General features: G+C 43.4%; 1 protein-coding gene across 4 annotated transcripts in view; it reads right to left on the reverse strand.

Annotated features, from left to right (window-relative positions):
• EBF1 (EBF transcription factor 1) overlaps nucleotides 1-23,945 on the reverse strand; it is a 261,308-nt gene that overhangs the window by 231,931 nt on the left and 5,432 nt on the right. For all 4 annotated transcript variants that reach the window (XM_025895208.1, XM_018073650.1, XM_025895207.1 and 1 more), the window contains exon 2: nucleotides 22,302-22,370. In XM_025895208.1, the coding sequence (XP_025750993.1) occupies nucleotides 22,302-22,370 (69 nt within the window). The remainder of the gene's footprint in view (nucleotides 1-22,301; nucleotides 22,371-23,945) is intronic.

Below are 23,945 nucleotides of genomic sequence, written 5' to 3' on the forward strand. Positions count from 1 at the left end.
GGCTGTCACAGGTCCCAGCAAGGACAGTCTGCATCACTCACACAACTCAGACATGGATCCACTCCTGTCCCAGCACTGCCACAATACAGAAAGAGTGATCCTGACAGAAGAAAATTAGCCTATGCCAGGTCTGGCACCTGTACATGTCAAGGGAACATGTGGTTGTTATTGGCAGTCATGCAGTGGATAATATGACAAATTTATCCAGCTTTGTAAGACACTGAGAGAAGGTCTGGAAGCTCAGTTGAAAGGAACTTCCAATGCTGCCCTGGTGAATCTGGTCCTCAAGAGAAAGTGCAAAAAAGGAAAGAGAATATGTTGTGCCTCCAGCCTGCAAGCACCTCAGCAAACCTTTCTCCATGGGAGATCAATGGGACTGAGCCCAGGAGATGGAGCCATGCACCCATCCCACCTCAGTCTGTTGGGGACCATTTCTCCAGCAAAAAGGCTTTGCTCTGCAATACAGATTGCCACACAGACAAACCCCTCAAGGTCTCTTCATGTGGAGGCAAACATAACACAGCCCCAAAGGTCCCCAATTCCACTGAAGCCAGAAGCTGAGGGACTGAGCCAGCAGCAGATCTTCATTTCATAACCCATCCCCTGTTTGACTCTCTCTATTGCTTAAATCCATGATATGCTCATATGCCATATCTTTCTTCTATCCTTTGTCTGGTCCCAGGTTCTTCATGGCCAGAGCAGCCTGACTTGTGCTGCACGTATCCTGTTCAGACCTCAGCATCACTCAGCAACCCTCAGAGCACTCGCCAGCTCCCACAGCCAGTAAAAGGACAAGAATCAGAATTTGCCCTTTGGTAACACTATGCACCACAGCCACAGTGAGTGTAAATCTGCAGAGCTCCACTAGCTTCAGTTTTATATACAATAAAAAAAAAATAAAACCTTCATTAGGTGTTATGCAGTTTGTAAGAAAATCCCCAAATTAATTTATTCAGGGAAAAAAATTTTAAGAGAATATTAACTTTCAACTCTATGCCAAGACCATTTCCTCATTGGTTTGCTTTGAGAAAACCTAGTTTAGGTCATACAAACTTAAAACCCCTCAAACACAGTTATGAAAATCTTAAATGCCACCTAAACTGGTTGAAATTATGCAGGCACCTTTAAAAAAAAAACTGTTTGCGTTTTAAAGCAGAATGGACTCAGCCATCCATTAAATATGACAAGGTCTGCATTTTATTTAGACATTGCCATTAATAATGAAATGATGTATTATTTCCATTCCTGCAGTTCTTCCTTCCCTACACAATCAATTATGCATTTAAGAAAATATTTACTTGTTATAAAACTATTCTAATTAAGCATTACTGGTATGAGTTTGAACAAATCAGGAGATGATCTCCAAGATTCATGACACAATAAGATACTCCGCTTCAAAGAGGCATTTGTTCCTGTCTGGCAGGGGAAAAAAAAATCCTTAAAAGTTGAAGGGAAGCAAAGTTCAGTGTAATACTGCAGATCCCACCATCCTTCTGACCTCAAGAGGCAAATCCTCCTTGTTAGAAGGTCCTTGGGGCTACTCATGTTGCTAAAGCAAATAGAATTTGACCCAAGAAAAATCACCTGGGAAACTACGTGGATACGAATGTTAACAAGGAGAGGAAAGATTCTCCCAAAGATTCAGACAATTCCAGGTTATTCCTGGGTGAAGAACAGGATCCTAAAAGTAAGTTTAAAGAGTGGTGACAGTGACCAAACTCTCCTGAGACTGCAAAGATCATTGCTGTCCTGGAAAGCATGAGCTGGAGTTCAGGGTTGCCTTTGAGCCACAAGGTGACAATCAGAAACACTTCTTGAATTCCCACACTGAAAACATAATTCCCTGATTCCTGGTCAGCTGGTGCAAAGGGCTCTTACTGTCCGTAGGGAAAACACCCAAGGACAGCTGAGCTGTGCAGGTCACCCAGCTGTGCCCCAAACTCCTAGCACAAGGAGCAAACACATGGCATTTACAGCTCCTTTCTGCTTCCCAGGGTTTACTGGAGGCCCTGGAAAGCAGAGCATAAGTCACAGTAGGCGTAGGAAAAGTGCTCCAGCCATGCCAGGAGAGCAGCACCCTTCCTAACTATACAGGGAGCTGAATCCTCACTTACAAAGGTGGCATTGGAGGTAGGAAGGGAAATGGAGAGAAAGTGGCTGGAGGCCAGAAAGCAGCAGCCAAGGAGATGGCAATTAGGATGCAGAAGCCGCCAGAGATATGGCATCACCGGAGATTTACTGTGCGTGCACACCTCCCTCTCTGCTCCCAATGTACTCGCTCTTTCTTTCTGTCCATATACATACAGTAAATCTTCGGTGACTCCTTATCTCCCAGCCTGCTTCTAGATCCTAATTGCTATCTATCTCTGTCTGCCTGCCACTTCCAGGTCTCCCAGCCTCTTCTCTTACAGCTCCCAGCCCCCCAGCGGCCTCCCTGGTTTTCCCACTCCCCCCTCCTCTTCCTCTGCCTGCAGAGAGCAGGTTTTTATATGGCCTTGGGATGGACAGCCAAAATTTTCCCTTCTCAACTAAATATTACACCCCAAAACACGCAAGACAATGCTCAGCTCAGCAGCACAAGGCAGGTCGAAACCACAGGACTGCAGCGTGGGAGGATGAGTTTGTCAAAGAGGAGTCCAGCTCCACTCCTGCCCCATCCCTTGGCTTTCCTGCACCACCCAACCACCCTCACTCCTTCCCTGGGCATCAGCTGGCACCACCTTCCCAGCCCGACACCGCCAGGGAACACAGAGGGCGCCTTCCGCAAGGCTCAGCATGGCGCTCGCTTGGTTTCATTTTTATTTACTACTATTCTTTACTACTATTTATTTATTCACTCCTATTTTTATTTCACTTTGAACATGCCCAGCTGTGTCATCTTGGTTTTGCTGAAAATGTAAACAAAAAAGCTGCATTCAAATACAGCCTTTCATTGCATGAATACATTTCCCATCCAACACGGCTCCTGTGCTCCCACCCTGAAATTAGAACTTAAAAAGGCAACATCGTCACTGTGCATCACATCTATTCCCTGTTCCAATGTTTTCTTTATTCATTCTATTAATTCTTTTTGAAAAACAAACTTATCAAGACTTTTAATAGCTCAGTTTGCTCCGTGCAAAGCAGGAAGAAACAAATAAATATAACTAATTTTATATTCCATAAAGCAACAAACTGGAGTGCCTCTGCTTTTTCCTAACAAAATAACGTGCCCGCTTTTACAGTCTTTGACACAGAATCGGCCACCAATTTTTTTGTTTTGAGCACCAAGTTCAGTTTTTTTCTTGCGAAATGCAACTTTACTCTAGTGATCTCTACGCCTGAGGCTTTTTGGTTTGGCTTAACAGTAATTATATGGATGTTGAGAAAGGGAAGAACGTTCTTTACACTTCATAATTCTACCGTGCTTCTCTGCTCTCAAAAGAGAAGGAATATTTTCTCTTTCACAGAGAGGACGATCCAAAAGGAAGATACAGAACATACTGTGCAGAAGAAAACATCCCTGAAGAATGCTGCAAACCGCAATGCCAAGGCAGCATTTGTAATTCTGCCTTTGGCTTTTAACAAGGGAGCAATTAGAGAGGGAAAGAGGAGAGAGAAAAGTGAAAGAGGGAAGAAAGTGAAACAAAAAAAGAAAAAAGTGAAAGAAAAAAGTGGAAAAGGAGGAAAAGGAAAGGAGAAGGAGATGAAGAAGAATAAGGAGAGAAGGGAAGAAGGAGAAAGAAAAAGGTAATAGGAAAAACGAAATGGAGAAGGAAAGGGGAAAAAGGAAAGGGGAAAAAGGAAAGGGGAAAAAGGAAAGGGGAAAAAGGAAAGGGGAAAAAGGAAAGGGGAAAAAGGAAAGGGGGAGAAAGGGAAAGGGAAAGGGAAAGGGAAAGGGAAAGGGAAAGGGAAAGGGAAAGGGAAAGGGAAAGGGAAAGGGAAAGGGAAAGGGAAAGGGAAAGGGAAAGGGAAAGGGAAAGGGAACGGGAAAGGGAAAGGGAAAGGGAAAGGGAAAGGGAAAGGGAAAGGGAAGAAAAAAGAAAAATGGATAAGAGAAAGAAAAGAGGAGAGATAAAATAGAAGAGACAAGAGAGAAGACAGAAGAGTGAAAAAAAAGTGAAATAGGAAAGAAAAAGAAAAAATAACATAGCGGGGGGGAAGAGAGGGACAATAAGGAAGGGGAGAGGAGAAAGGAGAAAGAAAAAGAAGAGATAGAGAAAGGAGAGGGGACAGGTTGGGGGAGACCCCGCACCGCCCCCCGGGCAAGGGCCACGCTCCCGCAGCGCCCCCGGCCCGTCCGCTCCGACTCCCGTCCCTACTCCCGGGCGACAGCCCGGGCAGCCCGCCGCTCATTCCTCCGCGGGGAGCCCCGCGACGTAGGCGGGCCCGCTGGGGGTTTAAGCGCGGAGCCCGATGTGGCCCCGATTCACGGCTCCGACAATGGCACCTCTGAGAGCGGCGGGGGGAGCCCGCGGGGCGCTCCCGGCGCTGCTCCCTCCTCCCCGAACCCTCCCCGCTCCCGCTGCCCGCGCACCGCCGCTCTCGCACACAGCCGGGATGCAGAGCCGAGCGCGCTCCTAAATTAGCTTTACCATAAATCTTTTAGGCTCTTAAATAAATAAGTAAATAACACTGCTCCCTTTTGCCCTCTTTTCTTTTTTTTTTTTTTTATTCAGGATGTAACTCTTCATCAGCCTCAAGCCCTTGGACTTGCCTGACAGCGATAACAGGAGACCCGTTGAGTCTGAATTTTAGGGGGTTTGGTTGTTTTTCTTTTTCTCCCAGCAGCGACTTGCTACTTTCAAACTTTGCACGAGGCTTTGGGTTGGTTTGTTTCCCTGCTTTCAAATGACATTATGATTTTAATCAAAACGGACTGGTTTCTGGAGAAGGCCAGAGCAAACTGGGACGGGAGGCAGTTCAGTTGGGCGGTTTACAGCAGTTCAGAAGAAGGTTTTGTAAACAAACATGGCTCAGAGGTAGAAAAGCAAATACAGTGGGTGAAATTTGGCCTCCTCTGAAGGCGATGGCATGGCTCAATGAGGCCAGTATTTTCACATCCACACACAACTTTTCCTCCAGAGAACACAAAACCAACAGAGACGCAGGTAATGGAGAAAACAGCTCCAAAACTGCATTATTATTATTGTTGAAACTAGTTGATGCTGTCAGACAAGAGCAACAGAAACACAAGTGACGACTGAGTACGGGGAGCAAACATCCTAACGGGTTTTCTGGCTAACAGAGTCCTCCTCCACTGCAATCTACCCCGAGCATGGGGCAGCATCACAGCCCCTTAGCCAGCACAGGAGAGCTCCCCCAAGCAAGGTCACAGCCTCCTTCGGTGCTGACCGGGGATCCTGCACACCCAAACCACAGAGGAACCACGGATACAAAGGTTTAGTTTTCTGCTCTCCAGACATTTCACTTGTAAAGCCTGGAGAAAAAAAAAAAAAAAAGTGGAAAATTGGGGAGAACCAGCCAAGGTTGCACGATTGGGTCATTTGGGGTAAATAAGACAGTAAACTCCCCTAGTCAGTGTCAGTGCTCCTCTGGCCATTTCCATAGGCCATGATTCCAGGGAGGAGCCCAGCACAGAGCCATCCAGGCTGGGCTCCGAGTGGCACCTTTCCCAGCACACACAGGCAGCGCACTGAGCCTCTACACCTGCAGCTCTGTCATACCATGCAGAGGGACACCTGAGTGACAGGAAGAGAAGCTTCTCCCATGAGGAAGAGATGCACACTCTCATTAAAAAGTACAAATTAAAGTCCCTCTGATTGGCTCGAGCCTGTTCCATTTATTTCCCACACCACTAAACTGCACTGAAACACATCACCTGCACGATGCTGTTGGGGAAAGGGCCAAGCCATGAACCCCAAGAGAGCTCACCCCGTGAACAACTCACCAAGGGCATAAAGGGCTCCTGAAGCAAACCCCAGGCCTGACTTTGGACCAGGATAAAGAGAAAAGTGAGGCAAGAACAGCCAAAACTGTGGGCCAGATCCTGCCAGTGCTCGTACACTGTGGGGCCAGCACAGGGAGCTCCAGCAGAGGTGGCCATTCCACTGCTCCTCAAGGCTTTCTGCCAAGGGCTAAGCAAGATGAGCTCAGAGCTGAGGTCTGGGCTCAGCTGACACATGCCTTTGGGACCTTTCAAAATCAGGGAGACCCCTCCAGACAGGGAGAGCTGCCGTGTGACGGTTTTTGACGTCGGAGCCATACCCTGTCTACCTTTGTCCCCTCCTTCCTACAGAATGGGAGCATCAGATTTTAAAAAAAAAAAAATCAAAGGGAAAACATTAATAAATAATAATCAAGATCATCTGCAGTTTTAATGATAAGCTATTTAATGAATTATAAAGTACCTATAACTCAAAGTATGAGACTGTACATTGTCAAAACTGGCATTAAAGTGTATGGAGATAATTAGGCAATAATGACCTCCACAGAGGGCTTTTCCTGGGAATTAATGACCAGTCGGGAGGAGCTGATGGCTCAAGGCACAAGCAAGGGCCATTAACCCCAGCTGGTCATTAATACTCAGGAAATGCCCAGCTCTGAGGCCATCATTGTGAGTATATGATAAAATAAAGGGTGAACAATTATGAATTTCTGAATTTTGGAGCTGATGGGAGAAGTGATGCTTGCAGGCACTCAGGTCCATGCCCAACCATCACCCAGCCCTGGTACTCCTGCAACCAGCTGCACTCAGGTGGGCACCCCTGACACAAACCCACTCTGGACCCCCAACACTGGTGTTTGGGGGCTCTGCCAGCACAAACAGAGCCCATGAAACATCCTTGTCACCACAACAAGTAAAAACAAAACATCCTAACAGCAACACAAAACCAGAGGGTTTGTTTCAATCCAAATTTCCAATATCAAACCCTTGTGCTATTAGCAGCCCCAGATCCCACATCTCAGGCCCGTCTGTCTAAACAGCATGTCAGGTAACATAAGACACTTCTGGGATTATCACAGCCAGACTTAGCCCCTGGAGCAGCCCTGGGCACTACTGCCAGTGAGAACCCAGAGGCAAAACAGCCTACTTTCAGCCCAACCCCACAGGCATCTCTCCCCAAACTCATCATGACTTCAGGGGGACCTGGAGGAAGAGTAGTGTCACCTTCTGCTGGGGCAAAACAAAAGCTGATGCAAAGCTGACCCCCCTGTATGCAGGACTTGCATCCTTCCTGCCACACGTGGCACTGCAGCAGTGGGCTGGCACCAGCCTGGAGCCTCAGCTGGGCATTGGGGACCCTCCCTAGAGCATCAAAACAGAGCCAGACCTCTCCATCCCCAGGAGGGCACGGAAGGATTTGGGGAGACAGTCCCCTGGGATTGATGCCCTGATTCCCCCCTCCCCAGTGTAAACAGAGGGAGGAATTAGCACGGGCTGTTTTGCTGGGTAATGAAGCCCAGCTCCCCGCTGCTCCCAGCCCCGTGTTTCTACTGGTCTCCCTGTCACGCCTCCAACACCCACCAAGGAATGGGGGGGTTCTTGTCCCTGAAACCTCTGAGTCGACATCTCCATTTTCCCCTGGCTGGGGAAGGAGGGGAGGGGAAAGGAGGGGAGGGAAGGGGATGTCCATCCCTCGGCACAGCGCCCACCCCCAGCTGCAATTATCCAGCCTCGTTCTAAATAAACCCGTGGGGGAGTGAAGGGACTTGATTTTCCACTATAGCCCCTCTGGTCATTTATTTACCCCGGTGCCATATTCCTGCACTGAACATGCATAAATGTGCTCGGAGGTGACAACCCCGGAGCATTTTGCCCTGTAGGATCACAGCATATGTAAATTTTCACCTACACAAACAAATCCATGATGGTTGTAAATATTTCCAAATTATTCTCTGCAGCCATCGGCGCTAATCAGGCTGTTTGTGAGAACACAGCAGCGCTGCTTGTTGGCAAAATAAAAGATCCCTAAGTTTCTTACAATCTGGAGAGAAACCCAGAGCAGCTCCTCAGCCACAGCATTTCCTCTTAACTGTTTACAATCGATCAGAACAAAAAAAATTAAGTATCCCACTGGTAATACGGAGTTTTCAACAATTATACATTAAAACCAGCTATCATTTAGCAAAGGAAAATCACTACATGAGGAAAATTAGTGCTTGTTAGTACGTGTAATATTCAGAATCACGAGTAGAATAAAAGCAGCAATGCAGAAACTGTTATCAGCAGAGAGAAAATTATTCAAGTATGCATTTGAGTAATTCTGCATTTTAATTTAACCCTTTGAAACATTAATCAAACCATGGCTAATTATAGGAATTAAGGAATTAAACGATGGAATCTTCTAAAAGATATTATTTAAAAGGCAGTTTATACAATTACTTGTATAGATGTTTGCTTTAAAGAGGGAAACATTTCTACTGTAATGAAAAGGGTCTTAGAAAATTAAATTAACAAGAGGGGACCAGGCTGATATGAAACTAAATTAGCATCAAATGCAAATTACAGGGTACTTAATGGTAGAAACAGGTGCAGAGCAGGTCCCTAAATGAGATAAATGAATAAAACATCCCTCTGCACAAATGTGGAAGCTGACACAAAGTCAATGATATGAATAATTCAGCAGCCTCAACACTGCTGTTGAGGTCAGCTTTCCTTGACCTTTGAAACAGGAAGTAAAATTCTGTCCAAATTTGAGTGACTGGAAATGCAGCAGTTATTTGTTGGGGGAAAAAAATAAAATTAAATTAAAAAGAAAACAAATAGAAAATCCAGATTAAAAAAAAAACAAACAAACAAAAAAAAAAACACTAAAAATACAAATCCACTGTGAGAATGTATATAATGTATATAAGAGATTTTAGGTCATTGTATGATCTAAGCATGTTCAGAGCTAAATGATTTCATCTTTCAAAAAATAATTTAGTTGTGCTAAAGGGGACATTAATAGAGTCAAAGTCATACTGCAGGCATTAAAGAAATCAAATCATTTATAAGTAGTGGTTCAAAGCTCAGTGATCAGTCATTTTCCTTGCAATAAACTTTTTTAAGTAAAGAAACAGGAAGACTTCTTTTCTTGACTTTTTGCCTAAGCTACTCATTTAGTCACTATTGCATTTTAAACATTAAGAAGTCACAATTTAAACTACAGACCACCCTAAAAAACAGTGTGCAGAGAAATACAAGTATGCATGAGGATGAGAGAACCCTTAAAGGAGAAATTATATATATATATGTATTTTATATTGATATGTTAAAATGTAAATAAATCCTAGAAACAAATCCTGTATTCCAAAGAATGAACACCTCTCTCTTTTAGAAAGACAGAAGTCTGTAACAGCTTTCTTAAGTCCAGTGAAATATCTCCAAATTTACATCTGTACAACTAAATGAAGAAGATTTCTGTGCCTTTCCCTATGACAAAATACTCAGCTAGAAGCATAGCTCATATTATTTCTGAATAGATGTATGGTACTAATTTTAAACTGAATTTGGCACTGAAACAGACTAATAAGGTATGACAAATAACTAATTTCTCCAAGCTGGAAGAAAGGAAAAACGTCACCCCTGCAGCTCATCTTCTAGGGCAACAATAGATGTAAGATAACAGAAGTTATCTCTGCTCTCTTTTGTTGCATTAATCTCTCTTCACCTGCTTACTTGTAATCTGCAAAATAGGTCTGATATACAGTTATTTGGTAGCAGGGGGTTAATTTTCTTTTCTCTGCTTTAGTCAGGTGAAGCCAGAGGGGGGAAAGGGACTGCAGGGTGCACCTCTGCCTCCAGAAAGTTTGGTGAGGAGTTAAGGCAAGCTCAGGCAGCAGCCACCCTGCAGATGCATATTAATGAGGTAAACAAAAAACCAGCCCTGATATTGCATAATCCCGTGTGACAAACCTGGCACCGGCAGTTTGGGGGTTAGTTCACGGCTCTGCTCAGAGCCGAGTTTCTGCGCGAAGTGGCTCCTCCAAACGCCGGCTCTGAGAATCCAGCTGGTTCTCATTTCCAAACAACCAGTTTCTCTATCCCCAAGTGCTAAAGAAAATAATCCCAGCAATCCATGACTACACGCTTTCACAGGGACAGCAGTGAGAATTTGATTGTAGAGATAATTAAAGTCATTCCTGAAACTTCCAAGGAAAAGAAGCAGGGGGGGAGAGGAGAGGGCCAACAGGGACAATGATGCTCATGTTTAAATTGAACTAAGCAACCAGTATGTTTTGGAGAAGTGGGGACACACACACTATTTTTGGGAAATTTGTTTTCCTGAAAATTCTCTCTCCTTCACTCTAACAGTTACAATATTTGCAAAGAAAATGTAGTAGACTGTGGCAAGTAGGAAGATTAGAGTGAGGTTTGGAGCCTGGATGTTCCTAATCTGGCAAGAGTATCCAGAGGGAAATGCTTTTGCATTCTGGTAAACTTGAATAAAATTATGTACAGCCACTTCGATTAGAAGGGCTTAAAGGGAAATGATACCATAAAAGCAATAAAACCCACTGCTATCTGCTTCAAACATTGAAAACATCTTTTTAAAATTAATGTTTCCTGCAGCCCTACCATGAGTAAGGTCTGAAATAATTTTAATATTAACAACACTCAGGAGCAGGTCAACCTAGAGCCAATCATGTGAGTGCAATAGTGCTCTATATCTTTCCAAAACAGTGGAGTAATTTACACCACTCCAGCTGGTGTAAATCAGCAGGGTGTCCCTGGCATCAGGAGTGCTGGGAAGCACTGGCCTCACTAAAAAATAATCACAATGATGATGACGAAGAGAAAAGAGAAAAAAAAAAAGAAAAAAAAAACAGAACAAAAAACCAACAAAAAAACCAAAAAAAGCCTTGCTCCCAGCAAAGCTAAATGGTACCACCCCGTGTCACACGTCTGCTCTGACCCTCGTCATCCCGAAATCGGTGTGAAATTCAGAGATGGAGAGAAAGAGTTTAAAGCACTTGTAATCTCTCCGTCTGCACTATCTGCCTTGAGCAGGAAGGAGGGATCCGCTCAATGAGAGCTATTCAGGGCCTCTCAATTAACCTGATTAGTTCAGCACGCTGCTCTCATGAATGACACCTTATCTTGGAAATGAAGGAAAAAAACTTCCTTCCTTCTGGAGATACAGGCGGCCCCCAAAGCCAGCGCAGCGGCGCCCATCGGCCGCCTCCCCAGCTCCCCGGGGAGCTGCTTTTGGGGTGGCAGGGCCAGGCAGCCCAGGTGGCCCAAGCAGGGAGGGGGTCCCCCTCTTTCAGACCCAACCAGGCACATGATGGGATTTGCTGCCATGGTTAACCCTTCCAGCGCTGTGCAGAGCCCGGCCGGGGGCTGCCGGCAGGTGAACCCCCCGGGAACGCTGCCTTGGGTAAGAGTGTTGTAGTCTGGAACTTGTTTCGTATGTGACAGATTAATGAGCGATAACTGGGTTACCATGGCAAAAAGCATTCCCAAAATTCTCTTTTGTTTCCCCGAGAACAGTCTCCGTATTTTTTTTTTTTCCTCCAAATCATGCCACTTTACAACAACAGAAATATTAACCGTCAGCGTGTTATTCTTTAAAGTGCGTACGGCTGCGGATGTCAACGAAGCTGACTGTTAAATACCAGCTCCAAGAATTAATCAGGGAACATAGGTGTCTCAGTTACAATTATAATACTGAAAACTCAAATTTATGAATGCCCAGCCAACTTTGAAGACATTTATTAGAGAAATTCCAAAGACTTCGAAAGTATTAATGTACTAATGACAAATTAAGGCATGATATATTAATGTTCTTATAATTTGTGACAAATTAAGTCACCATTGTCAGAGCAGGGCAATCCTTCAGAAAAAAAAAGTTCCTCTCTCCTGCCACACGGTACACTACAGACAATTTATGTACACATAATGGGGTTCAGCAAGAAGTTTTCCTCCCACACCACAGTACAGTTTATTCCGTTGTTCAGAATGCCACAGCTATTATGGAACTCACAGGATTTTAAAAAAAAAGAAGGTAGATGTAGCCTGTCTTGCCTAAACAGCTATGTAGGGTAAAGATTCCTTCGCTGTGCATCCCTCGCTCAGCAGCATCAGAGCCCAGCAGGGCCCAGTAACACCAGACCATGGTGCCAATGGGAAATCAAGACCCAGAGATAAGGAAAAAAACAAGTTTTACAGAGCTGCTTTTTGAACATAAACCCCAGTTTGTGAAACAAATTCTACCCTAGACTCCAGAAAAGTCCAAAGCACTCCTTTGTAATGCAGCCTGACTTCCTCATTTTAATTTAAAAAGGGGCAAATCCTGATCTGAGCTGCCAGGCAGCTGTCACAGAACATCTGCAGGTCCTTTCCTTCTCCTGCCTGCATAACCCCCAGTAAGATGTGGCGTGAGGTGTGCTCCTGTCTGCAGCCAAATTCCAGCTCATGAAGGACTGTGCCAGCAACATGGAGGTACGTGGAGCAGCCGGGAGGAGATGCTGCCATCAGATCTTAATAGCTCTGAGTGTGGCTAATTTTATTCTTCTTTTAGAGCAAAGAACGTTCTAATGAATACTGAATACGTTTCTCCTCTCCTCGTGTCATCCTTCTACAAAATTTGAACTAGGTAAAGTGGTTTTTAACATCCACTTATCAAAGTGACTTAACATCTGGGAAGTCAGCCAATGGTTATGTAGTGATGCAGATGCCAAAAAATCCAACTGAAAGATTATATTGAGGGAGTTTACAGAAAAGACCTGACTCAGTTGGGTGGAAGTGGATGGTTATCCTGGTCAGGAAAACCTCACAGTCTCACATGCAAAATCATGGGGAAAAATTAAGGAAAATTATTGTGTTTTAAATACCTAATTTTTAACCCATTGTAGACACCGGCTGTATCCTGCACCAATAACTTTTTCCAAAGGGAAATTTAGGAATCAACAGGTGAATAGTTTGTCAAAGTCCAAAAGAAGATGAACAGGAAATGATTTTCTGTCTCTGACAGTCATTGAGACAACACTAAGAGGGAGATAATTTTTTGACAGCTAGGCTCTCACAGTGGGATTTCAAGTCTTTCTAACATTTAGTTATATAAAATTAATCCTTTCCAGGGTCACAGTCATAACACTTAAAAGTGTCTTTTTTAATTTTTGTATTAAATCTTTGAAAAAAAATGACCTAAACATTCAGCTCATTGAATGATGCAATTAGCTGAAACAGTTTGCAACTCTGATAAGAAAGTCAAGGTGAGAGGAGCACCAAGAAAACTCAAGTGTCAAGCAAGCCTGTAGGATCCTGGCACTATGTTGTTGTAACATAGCTTTTTTTTTTTTTTGTAACCCCATTTTCCATCTCTTTCTAGCCCAGCGTGGCACTGGAAGAGTTAAAGAAAACAAAAAAAGAACAACTGAGTGTACAGGGTAGGATTTACTGGCATTTACTTTTAATTCTATGGTCCTTTGCTCTGTGGCTTATCAGCCCTATGTCAGCCCTTTTTCCTCCTTTATATTTCATGAGGGGACCCACATGCTGGTACTGAGAAACAGAGCCCAAGTGTCTGTAAGCTTTTTGTCAGGTAAAAAGAGAAAAAAAAAGGAAAGGAACAAGAGGAAAAGCAAAGCTAAGAGGCATCTATTAGATGTCACTAGGCTTTTGTATTCATGTCAATGATTCAGGATTAGAGTATTTGAAATAATCTTATTGAGAGAACTCAAAAGCCCCACAGAGGGAAAGCCTGCTCGGTAGCATATGGCAGAGCAGCAGACAATATCTTATTAAGGATGTGTTAGCTAACACCATTACTTTTTATATTACATTACTGAACTATTGTGCCTCAGCCGGTTAGCGAGATGCCATAGTTGTGGAATTCCAGATTGGACGTTACTGTGTTGTTACAAAACCAAAAAGATTTGGCCCGGTGTCCTGGCACAGAGGGGGGTGGCAGTGGGATGCTGCTCCCTCACCCCTCCCCAGGCCCCTGGAGGGGGGACCCAGTAAAGGGGAAACGATGTCCCCAAGCGAACTGGTGGCCACTCTCCCAGTGTGTGACACCACCACCCAGTGCCCATCCACCCTGCCCACCTCACTCCCCCCATGCTCAGGTCACCCCCTTTCAGGGCTGGCTGGGAAAAACAGGGGGTACAGAGGGCACTTTCTGCTCTATCTCCAAGAAAAAATTCCAAACTATTGCCAAACTCAGCTTCTTGTCAGATGAAGGGAATTTAATTTTGTTATACTGAATGCTGTTAGTCTAAAAATCTTTCTTTGCTCTTGGACAAAAGCTTGTAATTGGAGAAACAGCTCTTTTTAAAGTTATCTTCATCTGCCTACACCTTTAGAGGCAGCAAGAACCCAAAGACAAAACAGTACTGTTCATAGCATCTCAACGATTGCACTGAAAGGCTCTATATCTGGGTCACCTTACTACTGTCCAGTATATAATTTCAGTGACTTGATATCAAGCCTTTTAGTAACTGATTTCATATAATTCACATATTAACAGCACCAGAAAATTTGTATTCACATTTCCTATATCCACACGCTCTTTTTGAAAAGTAGGTAGAGAATAATTCGTTCCATTAAAAAAAAAAACCAAAACCTCTAAAATACTGTCCTTAGCAAAAAAGTAAACATCCAGTTGATACAGTAATATATTCTGATCACAAACTACCTATGCAAAACTGCTAATGTGACACACTGGGAACTTTGTATGGCTTTTCTGTACTTTTCCAGAAGAGTCACAGAAAAAAACCCCATGATGCTACGGGGAAAAAGAAAAATTCATACCAGCATTTCCCACTACTACTAGAGAGACTTGCTGCTCTCTGAGGACAGCGTTAAAGCCATTTCTAGAAAGTTATCTCAGTCATGATTTGCACAGTAACCTACAAGTGTTTCTTACTCTCTTTTAACCTTATTAGTTAGATGTTGTATTAAAATTAAATACTTCCAGCAGGCAGAAGTGCCTTTGAATTTAACACAGTTGTTTTTGTAGATGTGGTCAATTACTTACAAGAAAACATTTTGGTGGCTGGGACATGCAAAAGTTTATGACTACTCTCAAGAAGAAAACTACACACACACCTCAGTGTCTGCAGGATAAGTATGGATTTTGTTTTTACCCAATAAACGCTGGGATAGAGCTGAGATACATTTTTCATGTTCAGAAGAATTTTAGCTAATCTGCATTAAAACTGAGGATGATCTTTGCAAAATCATTTCACTATCGCTCTTATTCATGTATGCATTCCCACTGTGACAGCAAATATGGAAATAAATCAGGATGGAACGGGAAATGTATCCACTCCAGAAACTATGTGCGTATATATATGCATATGAGAAAGAGCCAGTGTTTTTTTCCCCCAAAAAAAATTCCCTCTCTTGAGAGAGGACTGGCACTGAGCTGCATAGAGCCAGGGAGCCTACTGAGTTGAGCACATCCTCCCTGCTGCAGGACATGCTTTGAAGTAAGAGTTCATAATAAGAAATTGATAGATATGAGTAGCATATTTGAAGTTTTGTGATGAGAAACAAAGGGATGGATCTCCCTGCCAGGCCCTGGGCACCTCCTGGGACCAGACTGGTTCACTTGGAGCTTTCTTGGTACTGCAGGTACTGCAGGTCACTGCAGAGAGCCAAACAAACTTTTTAAAGCACCCCTAACCTTGGATGCCCAAATCCTGTATCCAGAGCAGCAGAGTCATCCACAAGGTCTCAGTTAGACCTCAGGGTACTCCTCTGCACAAGCAAACCCACAGGATCTTCAGGACGGACTTTGAGGACTAAGACAAACCAGTGCAGTCTCCTAAAATTGTTAATCCTTGCTGACCAAGGCTGAGATTTTCCAAAAGAGCCCAAGGGACTTACTGACCTGTTGGCAGCCAGCTCTGGACACAGTAGGTGAAGAATGGCTCAGCCCTGGCTCACCATCCACCCACAACATGGAAGATTCCTATGGACATGGACATGCTGACCTTGGGGGCTCAGGGCAGCAGGTCCAGCACATCCCAGATGCACACTCAGGCCACAACTGGCCAAGCCCAAACAGGCTGTGGATGAGCATTAATAGTCAAATGCCAAAAGCAATAGACTAGTCTTGTCTTCAAATTCCCCTCATCCCAGGACATTCAACACAAGCTTTTTATTCTCCACAGAAAAAACTCAATTTTTAGGCTGCATCAGGAGAATCATTTCTCTTCAGGAATGGGATCATCTACCTACTTAAAGACTAGAGAGCATCTAGCACAATGAGCCTTCTTTTGTGATAAAAGCCGCTGTTATATCACTGTGATATTAAATAGTAATAATCAGGCATAAGATCGCAACTAAAGCCCAGAACACTAGCTTGCAGATTCAAAAGGCATCACTGAGAGAAGCAAGTAACTGTTAGTGTGAAATGTTTGCAGTGAAACCCACATCCACATAAGACTTGCCTGGTTTGGGGGTTAATAACAAACTGAAAACTTAGAAGAGGTTTGCTGAGAAAATCACAAACTTTCTGAGTGAAGCTCAGTCCAAATTAAGGTTTCACATAATACTTTTAAGGTCATACAAAAACTCTTATACTTGGAGGTGGAGGGAAGAGAAATCAAACAAACAATAAGCAGAAGCTGTTTTGACCCTGACCAAGTTCATTCGGCCCCAAGAGCAAAATAAAGGAATTTAGAAGCAACAGTGATGTGTGCCAAACCCAATAGGCTGAAACCAAGAGATTTTTGCAATAATCCTTGCAAAGTTACCCCCAGCTCTAATGATTTCATCACCAGAAAGAGGACTAACACCACAGGAGGAACACTGGTAGAGGGGCAAACATACACAGCAGAATCTCTGTGTGAGAAGCATCTACTGATCAGAGTCTCCCATTTGTCTCACAGCAGCTCAAAATGCCTTTGGTTGCCTAAGTCATGTGGGAAATGTTTTGGGTAATGCTTCTCAGCTGCATCAATCACAACCAAATCCTTGAGTATGCGTGTTTTGGTCCCTCCCCTCTCAGAAATGTAAGAGTTCACAGGCTCCAGGAGCTCGCATGAAGCGCTCGAGGCCAACTTCTGCCTCTCTGAACACCCTGCTCAGAGGCCCAGAGGGTTTAGGCAGCGCAGCCTTAAAAGACAGCCTGGGAGACATCTCTGTGCAGTGCTGGGGGTATTCCTCTGTCATCCAGCTTCTGCTCCTCCAACTCCCTCCCTGCTGTATCAGTAACTCCCATCTGGTTCTGGAAGGGGCACAGCAATGCAGGGGGCACTTTCCAGTACAAGATTACGGAAAACAGCCAAATATTTAGGCCCAGAAACGTTTTTCACCTAAGTCTTGAGATCTATCAAAGCACACCATGCCTGCCCTCCTGCTCCTCCTGTGTGCAAAGCCCACCCAATGAAGCAGGACAGATGGGACCTCCAGGCTCCTGCAGCTCCATACCTCGTATAAGCAAGGGGAGAGCAGCACACACACCTTCCCCTGACCCCATACAGCCAGGCTGTGGTACTGATATGACCAGGACAGGGCAGGAACTGGGACTCCTGCAAAGGAACCCCTGCCAAAACACCTGGCATCTCTTGTCACTTTTCTCTGTCACCAGTGATATGACAAGCCCACATCCCTGTAGTTTGGTGGGGATCAGCTACAGCACTGATGCCATTCCCTGCAGCAAAGAAATCCTCAGCAGCTACGTCCCAAGCAAAACCCACCTCATTCCCTTGCCAGCACCTCTCCTGAAGCTGGCAGGCTCTGCCTGCGTCTCCATCACTCTCCCTCCAGGCATGGAAAGCTACTGCAAAATTCATTAAATCACCACATCTGCCTAACCAGTGTATCTGTGGGAAGGATATAGGGAGTGTGACACAGTCCACTGTATCACTGTATCACTTTTTCACCTTCCTGGTATTTAGGATAAAAAGATGATCAGGCCTGTAAAATACAATCCACTACGTGATGACTTGTAAAGCGGTAAAACAGAGACATTGACTTTTCATGTCATTGCACAGTGAAATCCTACCCACAAACAAAGTTTTTCAGGTTAAAGGCTGAAAGATTTCAAAACCATCTGTAGGTAAGTTGGCTCCCTCCACAGCCACCGAAGTTGGATGTGCTGGGGAGAGCCCAGCCAAGCATCCTGTACAGCAGGTGTTGGAAGCACACAGGCCTTTCAGACACTGGTAGCAGATCATGCATTAAAACACACTTTGGTGTCATCTGATAATAAGGCAGACAAAATATTACAGCCTCCAATCCACAAGTTCCCCCCCCCTCGCTTCATGGACAAGAACTCTGGTGGAACTGGAAAGGTATAAACATTTTCAAAGACAGAGGAACCTCATTGCTCCAAAACTGCACTTGAAACAGCACACGAAGAACTTCAGCATATTGCCAGAGCAGGGCCAGAAGAGACCTTGGCCATCCCCATGGTGTCCCGCCCCTGGAGGGCACACAGTGTCACCCAGGGGAGCTCCAGCACACAGCCCCTTGGCTAAAGATTGTCTATCCAAAAGACAGTGGCCAGATTTCTTAAGTAGGTCTTGTCTGTATTGGTAAATCTCAGCAAAGACAATTCCAGGTCACTGTCATCAGCCTGCTCAAGTATTCTGGGAAGAAGGAAAACTGGGGATGAATCAGCAATTGCCAATCAGGCTGTTTTCAGCCCTTTTTCCATGCAATGTCACAAGTTGGAGGTATAGGATATATATGGTGTATATATATTTTCTGCCACTATATTTGGGGTTGCAGTGGTTATTCCTATTTTATCAGTCAGTAGGATTCCTATTTACTGGATGCAGCCATAAAAGGTAAAGAAGCCCCAGCAGGCACTGGTAACACCATTAAATATCAGTCCTGACAATGGTAAAAGGGGTTTAAAAGTTTGGAACAGTGTGTCGAGAGAGGAGTCTCTTTCCTGAACCAAGGAATAACATAAAGCCCCACTTTCTCCCCTATGTGACTTTTGTCATTATCATCTTTTCTGATTCTTACAAAGCAAACCTAATTAGGAAGCTCTCTCATTAGTCTTCCAGAAAAATTAGCACAGCTTATGCTAATTACTCCTGTAAAATTTAATAAACTCGTTGAAATGGGAATAGTCTAATGAGGTTTTATTTATTGAACTAAGATAACTGTAAGGAAAAAGGTTAGGACACCAGGATATCCAGAGTGGTAATAAAACTACAATTTATTCAATTTCTTCACAGGAATTTTATTGCAAACCTTTTAAATTCAAATATGAGTTACAATTTGAAAGTTAAATCAATCTAGAATTTAATTTAATAACAGGAAGTGCTCTGTGTTTTCTTTAAGTGTGATTACAATACAGCCCTGCCACTGCACTCGTAGGAGGAATTGTGCATTTGTATTGTGACAATAATACCCCTTTTAAAATGAGTTCCTGTTCATCAGATCTTCATCTCAACACATGTAACTCGATTAGCAATAAAATATACAGGCTATGCTAAGAAGATGATACAGACACACACAGATTTCCAAGAAACTTCCTTGGAATTACTGCTCTATAAGTATTTAGATCACTATATGAGTATAAATTTCTTTAGGTCCCTTTCACTGCTGTATCTGCTGATACTATAATAGAGCAAAATATAGAACAATTTTATAAAGGATAAAGTCATATCCTGCTTCAAACACAGTTACATACTTTTTTTTAAAATCCCACATTTTGATTAAATAGAAATACATGATTCACTTTTCATGTATATCCAGTGTTTGAAAAAGAATACAACACATGTAACTTTGAAGTTGCCAAACAGCCTCTTCTCCAAGTTCACCACACCACCACAAAGCCAGAGCCCTCCCTATTTCAAGTCTCTCTAACCTCATCAAAGAGAATTAATCAATCCAAAATAGTATTCCAACTTGTCAGAAGAGGATAGCATTTCCATGTAAGTACATAAGTCAAAAATCCCATGGATAGATTCTATGTCAAATTCTATGTTAGGTCAGAGTCTGTGGATTCACAGGATTTGAGGCAAGAGTTAGATTAAATCCATAGGCAAAGACTTTATCGGAGCGTAAGGCATGTGGGAGTGCTTTAGCCCAAATGGTAAATGAATTCTCTAAGCTCAATGCAAATAAAAATATCTAAATATGGTTTTGCATATCAATTGACATAATAGTTAAAAACTGTGTGCGTGGAGAAGTGACAATGGAGTACAACCAAACACATGGTCTGGCTTGTGCAGGCATTTTAATCATAGAACAATTTTAAAGGACTCGTTTTAAGGTAAAAAGGCTCCACATAGATCACTTCATCCTTTCCAAACCAAAGGGGAGAAAAAAAATGAATAGGATAAATGTCACAAGAAACATCACTAAAGCCACTAACTGTATAAAGCACATACTTACTTGGCCTAAATTGTTTGAACTAGCCCTGGCCAAGAAAAGGTTTTAAGTACCCTACTGGGACAGATGCGAAGCGGCAACAATAGAAGCCACACTAATGCAATCCAGGTAACACAATCCTGTTTCAAAAACACGGGGAGGGCTAATTACAGCACTGCTGAGTCAAATTTCTTATACCATTGCAACCCACAGGAACAGGTCAAAATCAAGTGTTATTCAAACCACAGTCATATCAACCTTCTGTATCAAAGTCACAATTTAAAAACCAAGTGAAGAACTTAAAAGCTTAACCCGTTCACAAGCCAAGCACGATTCAGTGCGGGTGGTGAGGTAGGGTTTGTATTATCAGCTTTAAATTATGTTTAGCTTGCATTTTAAAAAGAAACTTCAAAATTGGTACCTATTGCATCAATTTATGTAAAGACCAAGAAATGGATCACTGCTAGAAAGCTAAAGCTGTTTTTTTCCTGTACCTGTTTTCTTCATTTTGCAGGAAACATATAACAGAAAGCATCCCTGGCGTTCAAAATTTAAAATGATTTGCAACTAGCAGTTTTGCATACTAGATAGTTAAACAAAATATTTCTGTAAACCTGCCATTAGCATCTTAACATCTCACTTTCCAGTACAATGAAAAATTCATGTTAATTTTGTAGCTTTCATGTCACTCAAAATGCCACTCTAACACCATGTTTATAGTGTTCAACTCTGCAGCACGCTTATAAAACACAGCTCTATATAGATTTCACTGGGGGGTTTTCCCCCCACACACTTTCCCTGGTATTACCTAACGCTCAGAGGAGATGAAAATATGCCCAGTTAAAATAAATAGAGATATCTTCTGAGATTTAAACATTCTCGGGATTACTTCTTACAGCTAATCAAAACATCTGCTATAAGCTTCCAATATATGCACTTTCTTACCACATTCAACCAAGAACTGTAAGACTGGGAGCTGGGAGGAGCACAAGGCTCTGCGATGCCCCTGGACCGCTCTCCATGGGGGGCACCCAACACATCAAACCCCCCTCACTTTCTTTCATAAAATGGATGCATGGGCATGGAAGATACTTCAAATTTAATATAGCAAACATAACGGAGACAAGAATGCAAGGAGAAGCCCCCTGCTCTGTGCTCTCACCCCTGTATGTTTAGGTAGTTCCCTTCAGGGTCCCTCTATTCACAGATCAGCTCAAGGGTGTTCCTCTCCCCAGCTGATGACAGACACTTTCAGTGCTTCATGGCCATTTAACTCCTCTAGAGTAATGCTGCATAATAACCTGGTTATCACACGCGGCTTTGTACAACGCATTTGGACAATTAAAAGGTAAAAATGGCTCTTTGGCTACCATTTTGCATAATTTGCAAACACAGAAACTACATGTGGCTCGGAACAACTGAAATAGATGTTATTGTACTACAATGATTTACTCAGTGATGTCAGATTAGCAATATGGATCTGTTTAAAAACACAATAATTAAGACAGGCAAAAATGAATTAATCAACTGACAATACAGTCAAAATAGTATTCCAACCAAAGAAAATAAGAGGAGGGAAAAAACCCTTACATTGCAGATCTATTTTCTTAACTGTTTTTATGCATAAATAAAAGCCTTAAAATGTAGATGGATTGCATCCAACAGAACTACAGTAGCTAAGTGATAATGATTCAAACATTTTTCAAATAAAAGTTAAATATTTATAAGCATCCAACCACATTTCATAAATCACAAACTATTATTATTTTATTCCTGAAGCTTCCCTGGCATAGCATGTGAATTGAGTCACAGAAAGTCAGAAAGAAAAATCTCCTCTTTATGCACATGAATCAGCTACAAGAGCTGGAGCCCTCCACAGAGCAGGGTGCTCTGTTATCCCTACGTTATCCTGCATATGGTCCTTCCAAGGCAATCCCAATTGCAAAGCACAACTAATTCGGTATCAAAAACAAAATTTCATCCGTATATACTCCTAATTCTTCCCCAGTAGCAACACAGGGCAGGTGTTTCATTATAATGAGGAGAGGGAGAAAAAAAAATGGAAGGAAACAATAGCAGTCCTTACCTGTCAATTATCACTGGATCTGATGGAGTCTCATTTCTGTTGCCACAGCTTTTCTTGTCACAACAGCGGCTACAGAGCAAAAGCGAAAGGATTTAGTGCGACCATTACACTGTAAAATCATCATTACGAACATGGTAGGTTCAAATTGCCGGGTAGAGTTACCGCGCCGGCCCTGCCTGGAAATCAGTCAAATGTAGTGGGTCACATATGGGTTAATTACTATGTTTAACTTCTTGCACAGCTGGTTAGCAATGGAAAATATAAAAAGAGAGGGGTTTTGCCCCCTTCACAAATAATAATTCAAGGATCGCCCAAAACAGGGAGACCTGCCTATTTGCAGCCTCTTTTCCATAGGGTTTAACAGTTGTCCCGCATATGCTGGCACACAAAATAAAGCAGATTTTTCCCTGCTGAGCCTGGTTTTTACATTTGCTTAATGCTTATGTTACACATCCACAAGATATTCCTACTTCTACACAGCTCTCAGCTACTGGGAAACCCCCCCGCCCCGAACTGCAAAAGCACAATTATTCTCCCTCTAAGAAACACTGGTGTTAATGGGGGAGCTGAAATGCAAGAGCCGTCAGCAGCAGCTTTTTATGCTCAAGCGTGCCTGTTTCCCCAAGTTTTCCGAGCATGTTAATGATCACTAATGCCATGGAGAGCACTGCTCCGGCGGCTGGTGCCCTGCGTCAGGTCAGAGACAAAGCAGGCATGTGAAATATAAGCTCCGTCTCCCAAAGCGCTGCTCCATGGCTGACCTCAAGGCTGGGATTCTTTTGAACTAAGGTGGCTCATTGTTTCCTAAGAGAAGTTAAATTGTTGTTTGTGATGATTCCTTGTCAGGGGTTATTGTCTGTAAGGAGCCATAAATATATTGCAGGTAAGTTCATAGGCAATATACACATTTATGCTCAGGGTGGGAATCCCTCCTGGTGCATGTAGGGCTCTGGCTGAGGGCTGTCCTGCTCTCCCCACCAGAGGAAGTCCCATCTTTACCCACAAGACCAAGTCCCAGCTAAAAAGTTGAACAAAGCCTTCAGCTTTCACCCACCCACCCGCTCCAGGGAGGAAACACTCATCTTGCAAGGAAAGCTCCTGTTTGTGCTGTCCCTTAACAGAAAATCCCTCACTGAAGTCAAGGCTTCAAAGAACTAAAAAAATAAAAAAATAAAAAATCAAGAAGCTCCTGACCTTCCCAAGCACTTCTTGGTCCCCCAGAACCTGCTGGATGAAGCCTGGGCAGCTTCTGTAGGGTGAGGGCTGCAGGGACCCCATCCCATGGTGGCACCAACTGACAGGCAGCGAGGACCACCCCGGCTTCTCTCCCTGGCCAGACCTGAGCACATCTCTCTGTTCAATAAACTTTCTGGTAAACCTCAACCACACACAACCAAGTCTTTGGAAACCACCAAGCTTGTTCCCAAAGGCATCCCAGGGACCCGCACATCGCCCGTATTTCAGCAGCTGTCAGGAGCGACCACTGCTCACTCTCCCTCTTAGATGAACTATTTTCCTTTCCCCAGAAGGTGGAAGAACATCAGGGCAGGAAGAAGCCCTCAGAAATGCCACACTATATAAATAGCCCTATTGGGAGTATGACAAAGGTTCTCTTGTGTTGCTGAACAATAGAGTGAATAATAT

This window comes from Manacus vitellinus, unplaced genomic scaffold (genome assembly GCF_001715985.3).
Source record: "Manacus vitellinus isolate BGI_N305 unplaced genomic scaffold, ASM171598v3 scaffold_25_pilon, whole genome shotgun sequence".
Taxonomy (NCBI): Eukaryota; Metazoa; Chordata; class Aves; order Passeriformes; family Pipridae; genus Manacus; species Manacus vitellinus.